The sequence below is a fragment of the Bubalus bubalis genome, chromosome 11 (assembly GCF_019923935.1).
Source record: "Bubalus bubalis isolate 160015118507 breed Murrah chromosome 11, NDDB_SH_1, whole genome shotgun sequence".
Classification (NCBI taxonomy): Eukaryota; Metazoa; Chordata; class Mammalia; order Artiodactyla; family Bovidae; genus Bubalus; species Bubalus bubalis.
This window is the reverse complement of record NC_059167.1, coordinates 101,451,932-101,471,909: the sequence shown is the minus strand read 5'-3', so window position 1 is coordinate 101,471,909 and position 19,978 is coordinate 101,451,932. Positions and strand designations below refer to the sequence as shown.

At 37.1% G+C, this 19,978-nt stretch overlaps 1 protein-coding gene across 11 annotated transcripts in view; it reads right to left on the bottom strand.

Annotated features, from left to right (window-relative positions):
• Positions 1 to 19,978, bottom strand: part of APC (APC regulator of WNT signaling pathway) — a 132,226-nt gene that overhangs the window by 31,026 nt on the left and 81,222 nt on the right. For all 11 annotated transcript variants that reach the window (XM_025296446.3, XM_025296450.3, XM_025296452.3 and 8 more), the window contains 2 exons: positions 12,136 to 12,219; positions 5,795 to 5,899 (listed from right to left, as the gene is read on the bottom strand). In XM_025296446.3, the coding sequence (XP_025152231.2) occupies positions 5,795 to 5,899; positions 12,136 to 12,219 (189 nt within the window). The remainder of the gene's footprint in view (positions 1 to 5,794; positions 5,900 to 12,135; positions 12,220 to 19,978) is intronic.

The window sequence follows — 19,978 nt, the reverse complement described above, 5'->3', positions numbered from 1 at the left end:
TTTTTAATGTTGAATTTTAAGCCAGCTTTTTCACTCTCTTCCCTCATCAAGCGGTTCTTTAGTTCCTCTTCACTTTTTGCCACTAGAGTGGTATCATTTGCATATCTGAGGTTGCTGATATTCCTTCCAACAATCTTGATTCCAGCTTGTGAGTCTTCTAGCCTGGGATTTCACATGATGTACTCTGCATATAAGTTAAATAAGCAGGGTGACAATATACAGCATTGATGTACTCCTTTCCAGATTTTGAACCAGTCTGTTGTTCCATGTCTGGTTCTAACTGTTGCTTCTGACCTGCACCTCCTTTTTGCACACATTAGAATCAAGCACCTTTCTATTTTCTGGTCCTGCTCTATCCACCCTTCAATAACCACTGCCATCATGGGCACTCAAATGTGTGCCGAGGGGCCCAAGAAGGACTATGCCTGGCAGCTCAATCAGCACAGCTGGGACACGGTCAATTTCAACTACATCTGCTGAGTACAAACCTCTCTTCTATCATGCTCACTTTAGGAAGTGACTCAAAAATCGTATTTTTCTGAGAAAACAAAACAAAGTGACTCTAAAAAGTTCTTCATAGAGGTAGCAACAGTCTCCAATTCACTGTGAAACTGTGTAAGAGGGGGAAGAAGCAAAAGAAGCAAGCACCCTCCTCATCTTGCCTTTTTTCATACAGATGGTACATGGAAGTGGTCCAACAGTAGATAAGGAGAAGTTTCTCTTTATTAAAGTCCTACAGCTAATTCTATAACCCTTAGTGAATTACTGAACCTAGACATTAAGTATAAATGCTGTTAATATCACAAAAAGAGAGCCCACCAGACGTTATGTGCTTCCTGGTGGAAGACCACTATGCTACCTACGAAAGTCTCGGCCATAGAATCAGGGCCTGAGACCAAATCTGATCACATCTCTAGACCCAAATACCAATTTACAGGGAATACAGAAGACAAACAGAGAGGTCAAACCTCACCATGCAGATGTTCCTAGCAAAATTCAGACTATGGAAAACTTGAGAAGACAAATAACTTTGGTTATTCAACAAATACATAGCAAAAATCTAAGAGACAAAGAAGAAACCTATAGATTAAAAGAAACTTCAAAGACACATTAACCAATCTCTGTGCATGAACTTTACCTGGCCCTTGTGTCAAATAAATTTAAAAATTATGACATTTATGAAACAACTGCAAATTTGAATACTGACTAGTTATCTGATGCTACCAAGGAATTACTGTTAGTTTCTTTGGGAGCGTAATAATGGCACAATAGTTATGTATTCTATAGGTGTCCTCTGTCCACAGGATTGCTTTAGCAATTCTGGGCCTTTTGTGGTTCCATATAAATTTTAGTATTATTTGTTCTAGTTCTGTGAAAAATGTCATAGGCATTTGGACAGGAATTGCATTAAATCTGCAGACTGCTTTGGGACTTCAGACACTACTACTAAGCTACAGTAATCAAAACAGCATGGTACTTGTACAAAAACATGACAGACAGACACACAGACCAAAAGTGCAGCATAAAGAGCACAGAACTAAACCCACATACCTACAGTCAGTTAATCCTTGACAAAGGAGGTAAGAACACACAATGGAGAAAAGAAGGTCTTTTCAGCAAGTGGACACTAGGAAAGTGGGACAGCTACATGTAAATCAATGATGTTAGAACACACCCTCACACCATAAACAAACAAGTAAAAAAAAAAAAAAACAAAAACAAAAACCCTCTCAAATTGTTTTAAAGACCTATATATAAGACATGATACCATAAAACTTCTGGAAGAAAACATAGGCAAAATAGTCTCATAGTCTCAAATTATAGCAATATTTTCTTACATCAGTCTCCCAAGGGAAAACAAATAAAAGCAAAAATAAACAAATGGGACCTAGTCAAACTTAAAAAGATTTTTTACCACAAAGAAAACTATCAACAAAACAGAAACACAGCCTACAGACTGGGAGAAAATATTTGCAAGTGATGTGACTGACAGTCAATATCCAAAATGTACAAACAGCTCAAACAACTCAGTATCAAAGGAGGGACAGAAGACCTAAACAGACATTCCTTCAAAAAAGACATACAGATAGCCAACAAATCATGAAAAGACGCTCAACATCACTGATTACTGAGAAATTCAAATTAAAAATGGCCACCATCAAAACAAAAAGTCTGGAGATAATGTGGAGAAAAGGAAACCCTCCTACACTGTTAGTGGGAATATAAACTGGTACAGCCACAATGAAAAACAGTATGGAGGTTTCTTAAAAAACTAAAAATACAGTTACCACATGATCCAGCAATCACACTCCTGGGCATAAATCCAAAAAAGATGAAAACTCTAATCTGAAAAGATAAATGCACCCCAATGTTCACAGCAACGTATTTACAATAACCAAGACATGGAGAGAACCCAAGTACCCATCAATAGATGATGGTTTAAGAAGATACAATGGTCTAAGAAGTCACAAAAAAGAATGAAATATTGCCACTTGCAGCAACATGGATGGAGCTAGAGAATGTCATACTAAGTGAGGGAAGTCAGATAAAGACAGATACTATATGATATCACTTATATGTGGAATCTAAAAAATAATACAAATTTATCTATGTACAAAACAGAAATAGACTCACAGACACAGAAAACAAACTTATGGTTACCACAGGGGACAGGGAAGGACAAATTAAAGGTATGGGATTAACAAATACAAATAATCCAAAAAATATGTATATATTACTGAATCACTTTGCTGTAGAGCTAAAACTAACACAATAATGTAAATCAATTGTATTTCAATTTAAAAGAAAGTATTCTTAGACACAGAAAACAAACTTATGGTTATCAAAGGGGAAATGGGAGGAGGGATAAATTAGGAGTATGGGATTAACAGATATATACACTTTGATATATATAAAATAAACAACAAGGATTTACTTTATAGTACGTGCATGTGTGCATGCTAAGTCACTTCAGTCATGTCCAACTCTTTGCGACCCTATGGACCATAGCCTGCCGGGCTCCTCTGTCCATGGGATTCTCTAGGCAACAACACTGAAGTGGGTTGCCACACCCTCCTCCAGGGGATGGTCCCAACCCAGGGATCAAACCTGCATCTCTAACGTCTCTTGCACTGGCAGGCAAGTTCTTTACCACTAGCACCACCTGGGAAGCCCTAGGGAATTATATTCAATATCTTGTAATAACCTAAAATGGAAAAGAATTGGAAAAATACAATATAACTGAATCACTCTGCTGTATACCTGAAACTAACAATATTATGAATCAACCACATTTCAATTAAAAAAATGTTATATTCTGGAAATATACAGTGAAATATTTAAGCAAAAAATGATGATGTCTGGGATCTTTTGCAAAAATAAAACCAGAGGACAAAGTATATAGGGTACCTGGAGATTACTATATTGCTCTGTTTGCCTCTGTATATATTTGAAATTTTAGCTAGAAATAAATTATATTAGCTAGATCCCTACTTGCTTAGTATATAACTTTACATGTAATTCATTTATGAATCGATTCTTAGCTTTTCCATTTAATGTTTAGAACCAGATCTCTAGTGATACAACCACTAAGTAGTGATGAAGTTCAAACAAGAGTGGGAAAGGGATGAAATGGTAGGAGAACCTTTTCCACTGCCAATAAAATGTTTTTAAACCTATTATGGAAAATTTCAAATATGGTGGTGGTTTAGTCGCTAAAGTAGCTAAAATTTCAAATATATACAAGAGGGTGATTTACTTGTGAAAGATCATCCTGGCAGAGTGGTTGTGGGCAGGAAAGCAGGCAAGGTACAGTGAGCTTCCTTCCACACAGCAGTAGAGAGAAGGGCACTAGGGTAGGAGCTTTGATGGATCATCTTACTGCGATCCCGAGAAAGTCAGAGAGAGTATTTTCATTTTTGTTAGTGTTAATTGTTTTTGTCTCTGGAGCAAATAACTAAAGAACAAACCCCAAGAGTCTGTCATGTGTCAATCCTATTAAGACAGGTAAAGGGATTTTGGCATAACTAAATCACAGTCTCACAGACACCACTTATCTACATTAGGATCTGGGAGTCGCTGTAGTGTCATTAATGTGATCTTGGTTTTTGTCTTCTAAGTTTGTTATGATTTTATGGCACACTAAAGTCTTACATTTTTAGATGAAAGCTATCATTCTTTTAGGGTTTCCTACTCACTTCATGATTATAAAAATTCTATCCCCATTTTCTTACCTTTTAATATTTTTCATTTGGGGGACTTCCCTGGTGGTTCAGTGATTTAAGAATCTGCCTTCTAATGCAGCTTCTTAAATCTGCATTAGATTTGACCCCTGGGGGTTATGAGTTTGACCCCTGGTCTGGGAACGAAGGTCCCACATGCTGCAAGGCAACTAAGCCCAAGGGCTGCAGCCACTGGGCCAGCGAAGCAATAGAAGATCCCGTGCGGCGCAGTGAAGGCCTCACGTGCCTCGACTAGGACACGACACAGGCAAATGAGTACATTGTTTTTTAAAGTTTTCATTTTTGACATTAAATCTAATATATTTAGAGTTAAATTTTGATGTAAGAAGTGACATAGGAATTCAATTAAAAAAATAAATATCCAGCTTATTGGCTAGGTGAGGCTTTGAAGGATATAATAATTGAAATATGACCCAAAGCATTAATAGTGGGTCTTAATCCTAAAGCAAAAAAAAAAAAAGTTTTTGTCAAGAAGACAGAACTTCTTTCTACATATGTGTAGGAACACATGATATTCCCAAAGAATTCCCTAAATAGTAGACAAAGAACCCAAATGTACTATTTAAATATAATTTCTTTTGCCCTAATTTACCCTTCTGTAGAGTATTACCCAGTACAATGTGGACCAGTAATATTAAAATGAAGTATATTTTTGTTTAAACGTGGTAAATTTAAATATTAAGTATGAGACATTTTAAGCTTTAAATTTTAATGAACTAATAGAACCGTGTTCTTTCTAAATAAATAGTATCATTAAAAGTAACCTATAGACACTAAAGGAATATTTTATATCAACAGTAAGAAAATTTCCTTAAAATCAACTTAGTTGAAACTGCATTTTAAAAAATCATTCATTTAAAACATAAAATATTGCTTAAAAAAATGTGGAGGATACAGAACACTCCAAGGAAAAATACTGTCATATCAGGATGCATTCCAGTCAAACTCTAATGGAAAACTGATGGCACACAACAAGATAATGTTCTACCTTAAAAAAAATTATCTTCCACAATTTTGCTAAAGATGATAATAGTAAATATGACTAGGGTATGTATTTACTTTTTAAATGGGCATTAGAATCATTTATTTCAATGCTGGGTTTATATAATCTTGAAATACAATTGAAGATGAGAATATTAACTCTTTATGATTAAAAAAAAAAACATAAAAATGTCTTATAAAGAATGCCACAGAGAAAGAGCAAAACTATTCGATGCATGCTATAATAACTAGGTCAAATCACATATGACCAAAATGCAGCTTAGTATTTATTTTTCAAAGAAACTCTACTCACATTAATCATTTTAGGCTAAAACAGAGACACATAATTTAGAGCTATAAAATATACTTGGAAATTTTGAAAGCATCATTGTTAAATATAATAAAGAAAAATGACATAGCATTTTAGTACTGAATTCTTCTGGAGATATCCATTTAGGACTAAGGAAACAGATAAGATTTACAGATTGTTGTGAGAATCATCTCACTCAGTATTTCTTTTTAAATATTTAAACAGTTAACTAGAAAAAAAATTAATAAAATAATTTATTTACCTGACCGCTACCCGAGGTTGCCATGTTGATTTCTGCCACTCCTTGACCTTCATTCTGCCGTTCAGCTTCATGTGAGCCCGCTTCATGCTTGCTCTGAGATGACCTCTGTTAACATGGAGTTAACATCAGTACATACAAAAATGGTGCATGCTTTCTTAGCCCACAGCTTTCCTTCGTTCTTGCTTTAAAGCTCTGAATGCATATATAAATACAGGTTACAAAAGCATGGAACTGCACTTCATATTTTATAACCTCCAGCAGGGTTGTCAGTTGACTATTTCGGTAAAAGGAAAGTGAAGTGTGTCCCTCGAGCAATAGAGCTGCACAAGACAAAGGATTTTCTGAGACTCACAGAAACACCATCCTCCACCAGCTGTGCTCACATCACTATCAGGGACATAACCCAACTAGAACAAATAACTGTCTTTTCTGCAAGGTCACATGGTTCTGGTATTTAATAGAGCTGCAAATATAACAGTTACTACCTAAGCTTATAAATGCCTTCTATGTAAGTATATTTATACACACATATATATTTCTATATACATCTGCTAATAAAAGTCACATGAAACCAACAGATAAGCTCTTAGGTTCTAATATGAATAAAACCAAAACCTTTTCTAATGTAACCACCATCTGTTATGTAAAGTGAAAGGGCAAGATTATATCCAGTAAAAGCAGTCATTTCAAGACAGATTACATCCAATACAAAGCAGTCATTTTGAAAAATATCACCACAGAATCAAAGAAATAAAATAATTATCAATCATCTTTTATAGAAACAATTACCAGTGTGCCTCCTCTAGGAAAATTATAGACAAAATTAAAAATCACACATTAAAAAGTGTGACATAATAATGGAAAACTGTATTACCAAGTGGCTTCCACTGGAATTTCTTTAAACATAAAGCTTTCCTAGACCATTTAAAATGGGACTTAAAAATAATTTACATATACTATTTCCATCAATAAACAACTGTAAGTTATACATAGGCAAAAGAGAGGTAGTCCCAATAATTCAGAAACAAGAAAAAACAGTACCACGGGAAAGTGACACTATAAAATTCAACAAAATCATCTAAAGTAGAGAATACAAAGTCACTGAAGAGAAAAAAATGAATCAACGAGCACTAAATCCACAAAGATTTGACACTAACATCACTGAAGATGTCAACATAAAAGCAATTCTTGAATATGTGCAACATTCGTTACTTGCAATAGGGCTGGAGAACACAGCACTGGCGGAACCAGGCGTTGTTCACTGCCCTCTTCAAGATTTAGTCTAGTCAGGGATACTACCAAATAATGAAAGAAATGACAATAAAGTTAAAAACTTCGACAAGTACTCTGAAAAAAGGGTACAGGGTGCTTATAAAGATACATAACAGAGGGACATCAGACACTGTGGGAGTCCGGGGAAGCGCTCTCTTAGCAAGTGTTGTTTGGACTGAGATCTAAAATATACACAGGAGATCTAGGAAATGGGATATGGCAGAGGATGAAGGAAACAGAGACCATCTGCAAAGATTTAGGGAAATAAGAGACCATATGCAAAGGAGCTGGGATGAGAGGAACATGGTTTGCTCTAGGATATCAAAGAATTACAGTGTGAAGAGTAGAACAGAGAGATGGTTAAAAAAAAGGAACTTAATGATTTTGTTGAATTTCAGTGTGATTCTCAGATGGCACTCATGCCCCCACATAACCAATACTAGTAATACTAAAGGAAAAAGGTGCATGTATTCTGATTGTTTAAACTCAAGTTTTAAATGGTCTAAGTAGTTGGGAAACAGAAGAGATCAACTTGCAGACTATACATTAACGTAAGTGGGAGATGATGGTCCTTTACACCCAGGGAAGCACTGATGTAGGTAAAAGCAGTGGAGAGAGAGGTCAATCTGAAGGACTGCATGACAGACTGGATACAGTGAGTGGAAGAAGAGATCTGGGGTCACAAACTACTCTTCTGTTTCTCAGCTCACACAGCTGAATAATGGTGGTGCCATTCACAGAGACACATAATACTAAAGGAGAATGAGGACTGGGAGGATGTGGGGGTCCCAAGGAGGACTTAGGAGACCATCATTAATTATGTTTTGGGTATGCTGGATTTAAAATGCCTTTAAGACAATCCACTTTAAGTGTACAACTCAATGACTCTGAATAAACTTACCAAGAATCACCATACTTCAGTTTTAGACCATTTTCATCATTCTAAAAAGATCCTTCGTGCTCATTTATAGGTAATCCCCATTCCCACTCACAGCTCCAAGTAACTATGACTCTACTTTGTAAACTTGTCTTTTCTGTATATTTATTGTAAATGGAATATATGGACTTACATGTCTAGCTACTTTTACTCAGTACAATGTTTTTGTGGTTCACCTCTGTTATAGTGTGTGTCAACAATTTGTTCCTTTTAATTGCTGAATAGTATTACATTGTAATGGTATACATTTTGTTTATTGATTCACCAGTTGATACACTTTTGTGTTTTTCTACTTTTGGGCTACTGTGAGTAATACTGCCATGAATATTCAAATTAAAGTCTCTGTGTGGACAAATCTGCTCATTTCTCTTATATAGCTAGAAGTGGAACTGCTGGGTTATATGGTAACTGTACGTTTAATACTTCAGGTAACTGCCAAACTTCTAAGTGGCTGAACCATTTTACATTCCCAGCAGCAGCGTATGACAGCTTCTATCGATCCACATCCTTGCCAATGCTCAGTGGCACCCCACTCCAGTACTCTTGCCTGGAAAATCCCATGGACGGAGGAGCCTGGTGGGCTGCAGTCCATGGGGTCGCTAGGAGTCGGACACGACTGAGCGACTTCATTTTCACTTTTCACTTTCATGCATTGGAGAAGGAAATGGCAACCCACCCCAGTGTCCTTGCCTGGAGAACCCCAGGGACGGGGGGGCCAGGTGGGCTGCTGTCTATGGGGTCGCACGGAGTCGGACACGACTGAGGTGGCTTAGGAGCACAGCCATTCTAGTGAGTATAGAGTGATACACCGTTGTGGTTCTGATTTCCTTAACGACCAATGATGTTGAGCGTTTTTTCATGTGCTTATTAGCCATTCCTATGTGTTTTTCTGGTGAAATGTATATTGAAATCTTTAGCCCATCTGTAAGTTGGGTTGTCTCTTTATTAATGAGTTATAAGAGTACTCTGCATGGGATTTTAAAAACTATTTCTCACTGGCTATTTTCTAGAGATTATTAAACCAGGCCACAATTTTCCTTATAGCTCCCATCTTTTGGGGCCCCTCTCCCCCATATGTATACACTTGTCAGTAAATAACCTATTGGAAAGAATACAAAAGAAAGTGGTAGTACCAGTTGCCTCATGTACCCTCTTGGAACTTCTGAGATTTGAATCATGTGCAATAGTTATATCATCTGAGTTATATCCTGCATCTAGACCCTAAACCAGAGTTGTTAGCAGGTAGGGCAAAGATAGTGTTATAAGATGCTTCAAGGTGGATAAAGTATTTGGCAGACATCTTTTCTTCTCTATACTGTATGTGAACTAATTTATGAGTATCTGATCCCCAGTTTTCTCCATTTTCTAGCTTCTCCATCTGATAGTAATAAAGAAACACCAAACAGCAAAATTAAAAAGTTTTCTTTCTTTCTTAAATAAGACATGACACCTTCTTTTAGTTTATATTCATTGAATAAATATAACCACTTAAGGCTATGAAAAATATGGCCATTTTTATAACAAAAAGAAACAAGAATAGACTAAGTTACAGTGGCAGACAGTTGGTCCCAAATCCAATGATATAAATGAAATCTTGAACATATAAAAAAACACAAACAAGCCCCCGACCTGCAATAAACTTATAATTGTGCGGACAATGAGAACTGTTATTAACAAATGACAATTTTTCTTAGGAATTTCTAGAGGCCAGAATGTTGGTAAAGTTTGGAAATGTACTGACAGTATATTATACCAGGCAAATGATGACCAAAAGAAGTTCCGTGCAGTAATACTAACAGCAAAGAAGGCTATTTCACACACATAAAAGAGTCAATCAAGTAGAAAAAAAAATGTAAATATTGACTTAGAAATTTAAAAAAAAAAACAACCCTGTTGATGCAGCCAAACAGTAAAAATCGTAATATAAGAAAGATGGTGAATAAAAACTAACTGTAACTAAAGAAGCTAGAAAAACAACAGCAAAAACTCAAAAGTAGAAAAAATATATACAAAAAGAAAATATAAATGCAGTGCTGCTCCATAAAAAACAGAAGTTGCTTCTCTAAAAACAGCTTTAAAAATAGAGTATAGTATTTTTGATCGAGGAAAAAAAAAAAAAAAAACACACAGATAAACTACCCTGGAAACCCTAAGGGGCCATAATAACCAGAATGCCACATACAGCAATGCCAATGACGTTGAAAAAGGAGTAAAGAGATAGTTTTATTTTGGAAGGAAAAAAACAGTCCTGAAGGGTTAATATTGCAAAAAGGACACGTTCTGTATATTACAAATATTTGGTTCATACTGACTTAAAACATCCAGGTTGAACTACTTTTAACCATATGACTATCACACTGAACTTGACTACTTAGCAAATACGTGTTTCCACATATTCCAGATTCCGGTGTGCTGAAGCCAAAACTGCTAAGACATTTAAAGAGCAAGGCATGGATGAAGAGAGTCTTAAAGACACTGTTTTCAAAAATTATACTTTTTAACATTAGAATTAGTTGTCTTCCCTGTGTATAAATGGGCCTGCACTAAGTTTCTGCCTCCAAACACAACTATTCATTATTTGATCAGATTTTCCATGGGTGGAAAATATGTGCTGGCGATGAGTGTTGTTGCTGTTGTTTAGCTGCTAAGTCATGTCCGACTCTTTTGCAACCCCACGGACGGGAGTCCACCACGTTTCTCTTTCTATAGGATTTCCCAGGCAAGAATACTGGAGTGGGAATCTTCCCGACCCAGTGATAGAACCTGCGTCTCCTGTGTTGGCAGGTGGATTCTTTACCACCGAGCTACCTGGGAAGCGTGCTGGTGATGATAGGACACGCCAAATTTGTTTCGCATACAAAAGTTTTCTCTCACTGTAAAAGCTGTACAGTTACTATAAAAACATTACAAAACTGGCCAAACTAAAAAAACAAGGAGGTATTAACAATGGTTATCTGCCTTTTCATATTATTTCTGATACACTATGTTTATTTGTACATATTAAAAAATGGGATCAAAGTGTACATACTATTTTGTATATCATAAACATTAAAGAATATCAACAAGCACTTCATCATGTTTTATGTAATTATATTTAGAATAAAGCAGTAGGTTGATGTTTCATTCTTTGCATTCTATTCTTTTTTCCTGTATGATCTGGAATGTGAGTCTTAATCTGGCTGCACATTAGAAACTTTGCATTGATGTATCCCCAAATACTGAGCCAATTTTTCCTAGCAACAATTCTGTATTGTTCAATGTGGACTTTTATTCAACACTTTTTGCTCTTATTGCATAGAGACAGGTCTTCCTGTAGGTGACTTAAGCAGCAAATACTTTATTTTCTCTGAGCCTCCCACATGCTGTTTCTCCCTATTCAGCAATAGTTCACTTAAGTTCCATGTAGGTTTTCCTTTTATTTGCCCATAAACAAGGTGAGAAGTGCCCAGATTCAGTGGCTATAAACAGACAGCTGAAGGGATGGTTTTTATACCCCATCCTTCTGTGTGGTGATCAAAACCAAATGTTAGCTGCAGAGCTGACAAACATGGTTTTAACCCCCTTTTTAATCCTCATGTCCAGAAGCACCTAGTGTAACCAATTCTGGAAGCTTTCAGGACCACACAGTGTAAGATGAGCTGCTCTGTGACCTACTAGTGCTCACTGCAGGGTCAACTCTCTACCATCATCTAGAAGAATGGTTTGTCTGCTTCGCAGTTCTCCTAATTTTATAACTGTCACCTTCCCTGGTATCTGTGCTTTTTCATTCTGTCCTTTTACTGTCATTTGAATGAAGCTTGTGAAGTGAGCACAGATAAATGTATACAACCAATTTTTACTATGGATTACACAGGGAGAGAGCTTATTTACAAACTGTTAGTAGCCAAATTATATGTAAACAGATAACTGAAGTAAGGTATCTATTTATGGCTCTATAAGCTTTAACTGACTAAACGTTATGAAGAAATAGTAGTATAGGTTTTTGAAATCTACTTAATTTAATGAAAAAGCTTATCAAGTGTCTCAGTTCTCTAGAACATCTATTTCAATGACACTGCGCTAACTGCCCACATCTTCTCTTAGAATAACTGCCCATCATTACATCTGTGAACAAAAGAGACAATTTACTAACCTCTGCTTCTGTGGCTTGGGACTGTAAAAGCTGTCGTATACGAAGTATGTCCTTTTCTATTTGTTGAATTCTGGTTATTCTTCGCTAAAATAAAATAAGTAACCAAATTAGATCTATTTTTATTGAAAACATTAGTTTTTAATATTAATTTAACATTAACCATTCTACGGTTACCATTTAAAAGCTTAGGATTGTATAAAATCATTCTTTTTTTCTATACCAAATCATTCTTATGTGAAAATTAGATACATATATATACATATTCATATACTGAGGACATCAGCGGATCAGTTCAACTTTTTAACGTATCTAACTTTATAAAACAGATCTCTAGATTTAGGAAAACTGTACAAATGCAAGTCATGTATCTACTTGGACCATAAAGAAAGGTGAGAGCTGAAGAATTGATGCTTCTGAACTGTGGTGTTGGAGAAGACTCTTGAGAGTCCCTTGGACTGCAAGGAAATCCAACCAATCCATCCTAAAGGAAATCAGTCCTGAATATTCATTGGAAGGACTGAGGCTGAAGCTGAAACTCCAATACTTTGGCCATCTGATGCGAAGAGCCAACTCACTGGAAAAGACCCTGATGCTGGGAAAGATTGAAGGCAGAAGGAGAAGGGGATGACAGAGGATAAGATATGGTTAGATGGTATCATGAATTTCAATGGACATGAGTTTAAGCAAACTTAGGGAGATAGTAAAGGACAGGAAAGCCTGGCATGCTGCAGTTCACAGAGTAGCAAAGAGCTGGACATGACTGAGCAACTGAACAACACATGATATATAACAGTGTGAAACTGGTATTTAAAAGCTGTTCTCAAAAACTATTTCAAAAAGAAAATTGCATCTGAATCTAAACTTTTATATTAACTCAGAGTCAGTACAGTACAATGGGTTTATATAAAGTATGGCATCCTATAAAGAGAAAGAACATCTGATTTAAGAAGCAACAGTATGTAAAAAATAAGAATAATCTTCCCCAAAGTTATTCCTATTACAGGTCAGCAGTACCTTTCAGAGTTAGCTTTCCCAAATACTTACTGCAGCTAAACATTACTCCCAACACTAAAGATCACAATGATGGTAAGAGTTATTGCTTCCCCCATATACTGAGATCTTCAAGTGAACACAAAGCAGTAACTATAGATCAAACAATGTGGAATTGAAAAATGTGGGAAATGTTTTCAAGTATATATGTTTAAAAATAAGTACTGCTGACACTGTATCATCTTCTGCCATAATTCCATAGTTGACACTGTAACACTGGTATAAAAAACTGTATTGTAAGAGTAATTGTTTCAATGAGGAAAAAGTGTCAGAAACTAGATGAGTCATTTCCAAACTTTTTATGATTATGAAAGATTTTTGAAGCACGTATACTTCAATAGATAATTAAAGTATTATAACGAACAGCTTTAAGCATATATAGCTAAAAATCTTACATACAAAACTTACCCTTTGATCAAACATAGTTTTGTTTAAATAAATGTCCTTATGATTTTGTTGCCATAGTAGGAATGATTACTGTTGCTGCTTCCATTATTATGATAAACAAACATGGAAAAGCTCAAAAAAGTTGTGCTCACCAAAAAAGAAAACTTCCTCCCTCTGTCCCTCCTTTGTAACACTACAACTATGCTAATTCTCTATCACGATTCTGAAAATAGTGAACTTAAGGTAAATAATATTCTCTAATTAAGACATTTACCATGTCTAATTTTCACCATGAAAATACACTGAAGAAGAAGTGCTTTTGGTAGCTCTCTAAAGATTCTGCAGAGATGAGTGATCACTTCTACATCAGATACTAAATACATCCTGACATTACAGAAACAACAAAACTATCTACACTTACTACTTTCATAATATTTCATTGTTTTCCTCTCTCTATATAACCAGCTCCCCCTCACCAATAAAGTCCCAAGTCAAAATTTTTAATATTTAGAGGATGAAAACAGCAAAATAGATCTAACATTCCTCTTCAGAGAACTATATTTTGGTATTGCTATTAGGTCACTAAACCCTGAAATCAAGTCAACACCTTGATGACAGCTTCCACAATAACCTGTGTGCTTTTGTTACTCAACATAAAATGGAAGAAGCCAGTAGCATTTCTTTCCATTCTCTATATGACGATCTTGAATATTTATGAAATTAAATGCAAAACGCTTAACTGTTCAGGCATACAGAGATGGTATGACTTCTGACAAACTGATATAAAATTATATAGTAATATAGTTTGATATATATATTGAAATTGCATTTAGAATCAAACTCCATACCCACCAGAGACACTCAGAGGGCTGAAACGAACTTTATGTGCACCAGGACCAAGAGACCCCCACAGAGACTGAGAAAGAACTGTGTTTGAGCGTCTCCTGTGAACATACGGGTCAGCAGTAATCTGCCACAGAGGCAGGGGCTCTGGGTGCAGCAGACTTGGGTATCGCATAAGTCCTCTTGGAGGAGGTCGCCATTAACCCCACCACAGAGCAGCCAGAACTTACACAGGACTGGGGAAGTAAGACTCCTGGAGGAAACAAACCAAACCTTGTGTGCACCAGGACCCAGGAGAAAGAAGCACTGACCCCACCAGAGACTGATCCAGACTTGTCCGTGAGTGTCCAGGAGTCTCCGGTGGAGATATGGGTCGGTGGTGGCCTGCTGCAGGGTCAGGGGCACTGAGTGTAGCAGAGCATGCATGGGAACTTTTGAAGGAGGTCGCCACTATCTTCATTACCTCCACTATAGTTTGGCCTTAGGTAAACAGCAGGGAGGGAACACAGCCCCGCCAATCAACAGAAAATTGGATTAAAGATTTACTGATCCTGGTCCCACCCCTCAGAACAAGACCCAGTTTCCCCCTCAGTCAGTCTCTCCCATCAGAAAGCTTCCATAAGCCTCTTATCTTTCTCCATCAGAGGGCAGATAGACTGAAAATCAACCACAATCACAGAAAACTAACCATTCTAATCACATGAACCACAGCCTTGTCTAACTCAATTAAACTATGAGCCATGCCATGTAGGGCCACCCAAGATGTACAGGTCATGGTGGAGAGTTCCGACAAAACATGGCCCACTGGAGAAGGGAATGGCAAACCACTTCAGTATTCTTGCTTTGAGAACCCCATGAACAGTATGAAAATGCAAAAAGATAGGACACTGAAAGATGAACTCCCAGGGTTGGTAGGTGACCACTATGCTACTGGATATAACTCCAGAAAGACTGAAGAGATGGAGCCAAAGCAAAAACAACATCCAGTTGTGGATGTGACTGGTAATGGAAGTAAAGTCCAATGCTGTAAAGAGCAATACTGCATAGGAATATTAGATCCACGAATCAAGGCAAATTGGAAGTGGTCAAACAGGAGATGGCAAGAGTGAACGTCGACATTCTAGGAATCAGTGAATTAAAATGGACTGGAATGGGTGAATTTAGCTCAGATGACCATTATATCTACTACTGCGGGCAGGAATCCCTTAGAAGAAATGGAGTAGCCATCATGGTCAACAAGAGAGTCCGAAATGCAGTACTTGGATGCAATCTCAAAAACAATAGAATGATCTCTGTTCCTTTCCAAGGCAAACCATTCAATATCACGGTAATCCAAGTCTATGCCCTGACCAGTAATGCTGAAGAAGCTGAAGTTGAAAGGGTCTATGAAGACCTACAAGAACTTCTAGAACTAACACCCAAAAAAGATGTCCTTTTCATTACAGCAGACTGGAATGCAAGAGTAGGAAGTCAAGAAACACCTGGAGTAACAGGCAAAATTTGGCCTTGGAGTACAGAACGAAGCAGGACAAAGGCTAATAAGGGTTTTTTGAAGAGAACGCACTGGTCATAGCAAACATTCTCTTTCAACAACACAAGAGAAGACTCTACATATGGATATCACCAGATGGTCAACACCAAAATCAGACTGATTATGTTCTTTGCATCCAAAGATGGAGAAGCTCTATACAGTCAGCAAAAGCAAGACCAGGAGCTGACTGCGGCTCAGATCATGAACTCCTAATGCTAAATTCAGACTTAAACTGAAGAAAGGAGGGAAAAACCTCTAGACCAATCAGATATGACCTAAATCACATCCCTTACGATTATACAGTAGAAGTGATATATAGATTCAAGGGATTAGATCTGATAGACAGAGTGCCTGAAAAACTATGGATGCAGGTTCGTGATATTGTACAGGAGGGAGGGATCAAGATTACCCCCAAGAAAAAGAAGTGCAAAAAGGCAAAATGGTTGTCTGAGGAGGCTTTACAAATAGCTGTGAAAAGAAGAGAAGTGCAAGGCAAAGGAGAAAAGGAAATATATACCCATTTGAATGCAGAGTTCCAACAAATAGCACAGACAGATAAGAAAGCCTTCCTCAGTGATCAGTGCAAAGAAATAGAGGAAAACAACCAAAAGGGAAAGACTAGAGATCTCTTCAAGAAAATTAGAGATACCAAGGGAACATTTCATGCAAAGATGGGCTCGATAAAGGACAGGAATGGTATGGACCTAACAGAAGCAGAAGATATTAACAAGAGGTGGCAAGAAAACACAGAAGAACTGTACAAAAAGATCTTCACAACCCAGATAATCATGATATGATCACTCACCTAGAGCCAGACATTCTGGAATGCGAAGTCAAGGGGGCCTTAGGAGTCATCACTACCAACAAAGCTAGTGGAGGTGATGGAATTCTAGTCAAGCTATTTCAAATCCTAAAAGATGATGCTGTGCAAGTGTTGCATTCAAAATGCCAGCAAATTTGGAAAACTCAGCAGTGGCCACAGGACTGGAAAAAGTCCCTTTTCATTACAATCCCAAAGAAAGGCAATGCTGAAGAATGCTCAAACTACCGCACAATTGCACTCATCTCACACACTAGTAAAGTGATGCTCAAAATTCTCCAAGCCAGACTTCAACAGTATGCAAACCATGAACTTCCAAATGTTCAAGCTGGTTTTAGACAAGGCAGAGGAACCAGAGATCAAATTGCCAACACCCGTTGACTCACTGAAAAAGCAAGAGCGTTGCAGAAAATCATCTACTTCTGCTTTATTGACTATGCCAAAGCCTTTGATGGTGTGGATCACAACAAACTATGAAAAATTCTTAAAGAGATGGGAACACCAGACCAACTGACCTGCCTTTTGAGAAATTTGTATGCAGGTTAGGAGGCAGTTAGAACTGGACATGGAACAGACTGGTTCCAAATAGGGAAAGGAGTACGTCTAGGCTGTATCTTGTCTCCCTGTTTATTTAACTTATATGCAGAGTACTTCATGAGAAACACTGGTCTGGATGAAGCACAAGCTGGAATCAAGATTGTTGGGAGAAATATCAATAACCTCAGATATGCAGATGACACTTCCCTTATGGCAGAAAGCAAAGAAGAACTAAAGAGCCTCCTGATGAAAGTGAAAGAGGAGAGTGAAAAAGCTGGCTTAAAACTCAACATTCAGAAAATTAAGATAATGGCATCTGGTCCTATTACTTCATGGCAAATAGATGGGAAACAGTGGAAACAGTGGTAGACCTTATGTTTTGGGCTCCAAAATCACTGCAGATGGTGAATGCAGCCATGAAATAAAAGATGCTTGCTCCTTGGAAGAAAATTTATGACCAACTTAGATAGCATATTAATAAGCGGAGACATCACTTTGCCAACAAAGGTCCACCTAGTCAAAGCTATCATTTTTCCAGTAGTCACATATGGATGTGAGAGTGGACTATAAAGAAAGCTGACTGCTGAAGCATAGATACTTTTGAACTGTGGCGTTGGAGAAGACTCTTGAGAGTCCCTTGGACTGCAAGGAGATCCAACCAGTCTATCCTAAAGGAAATCAGTCCTGAATATTCACTGGAAGGACTGATGTTGAAGCTGAAACTCCAATCCTTTGGCCACCTGATGTGAAGAGCCAACTCACTGGAGTTGGCTGGAAAAGACCCTGATGCTGGGAAAGATTGAGGGTGGGAGGAGAAGGGGACGACAGGATGAGATGGTTGGGTGGCATCATCGACTCAATGGACGTGAGTCTGAGTGAACTCCAGGAGTTGGTGATGGACAGGGCGGCCTGGTGTGCTGCGGTTCATGGGGTCGCTAAGAGTCAGACACAACTGAGTGACTGAACTGACTGACTGACCTCTAAAACATATATAATAGTAAATTTGAGATAAATTAAAGATCTAATTGAAACATAAAACATTAGATTTACTAGAAAAAAATATGAGGGGATATTTAAAGATAGGAAAAGATGTAAAAATAGGTCGAAGAAAGCACAAATATGACAATATAATTAATTTAGCATTACAATAAAAACTAATTTTTTGTTATCATTAAGCTAAAGTAGGTAACAGATTTGGCAGGGAAGGGCTGTGAAATACATCCTGTATAACCGACGGGTATTAAGAGTATATTAAAATATCTCTTAAGTATATATGAATAAGACATCTAATAATATGAAAAAAACAGCAAAAAGAAAATCTAAAAGTCTAATACATACATGAAAAGATATTCAACTTCAGTTACTCATGAAAGCATAAACTAAATGACAAGATAATTGTTTCATATGCCCCTTGACTATTAATTATAAAGTCTGACTCACAATTTCTGAAGGGAAAAAAAAAAACAACAGTCAAAGGAAACAGAATTCTCATATACTACTGGGAGGAACGTAAACTGATAAATCAATTGAGTGCAATTTGGCAAACACTATTCAGAACACTCCTACCTTAGGGCCAGCAATTAACGCTTTCAGGTATGTATACCAGAGCAGAGGTCAGCAAGTTAAAGCTTGCCAGTCATGTGTGCTTATGAATTAAGTTTTACTGAAATGCAGCCATGCTCATTTGCTCATATACTGTTGTCTATGGTTGCTCTCTTGCTACAAAAGCAGAGCTGAGTAGTTGCAACAGACCACATGGTCCACAAAGTCTAAAATACTTACCATACAGCCCTCTAAGAAAAAGATTCTTGACCTAGAAAAACTTTTGTGCACGTTTATAGGATATGGATAAGAATGTTTATCAGAGTTGTTTTAACAGTGAGAAATTATAAATAACCTAAGTATCTGTAAACCAGAAAACAGGTAAAGCTACACAGAACTATGTCATCCATGTATTTATAAAACATTACAGCAGTACAGAAGTATAAGTAACCTTCACCCTACCAATCCCCAACTCCCAGAAAAAGCTCTTATGAACAACTCGATGTACATTTATCCAACTTTTTCTTACACGCATAGAGGAGAGTAGGGAGCACCATACTAGGTGCCCAAATGTGTGCTGAACAAAGAAACAAATAAATAACCAAACTGTTAACGGAGATAGCTAGAGACTAATTCAAACAGGCATGGGCAAGAGTGGAGTTTGTTTCAATTTCCCCTGAACTGTTCAACAGTCATTTGCATGTGTTTTACTGGTCATCTGCATTTTCTTTTCAATAAACTGAATGACTACATCCTCTGCCCATATAAAAACAGTTGTCTTTTCCTTATTAGTTTGTAGAATTCTTACAGTACAGGGATATTAAACCTTTCTCCCTTGATGTGTCACAAACAGTTTCCCGTATGCTTTTTCCTGCAGGATGAATGCTTTAAAATTTTACAAAATAAATCCTGTGCCCTCCTATTGCTTTTGGGTTTCCATTCTTAATTAAGATCTCTCTTGTCCTGCATTTTCTTCTATTAATTTTATTTTTTACATTTAGATTTTTAACTCACCTGTAACTGTTCATGTACAAGATGTGAGGTAGGGATCTAATTTAATTTCTGTACTACCAAATAGGGCTTCTCTGGTGGCTCAGTAGTAAAGAATCTGCCTGCCAATGCAGGAGATGTGG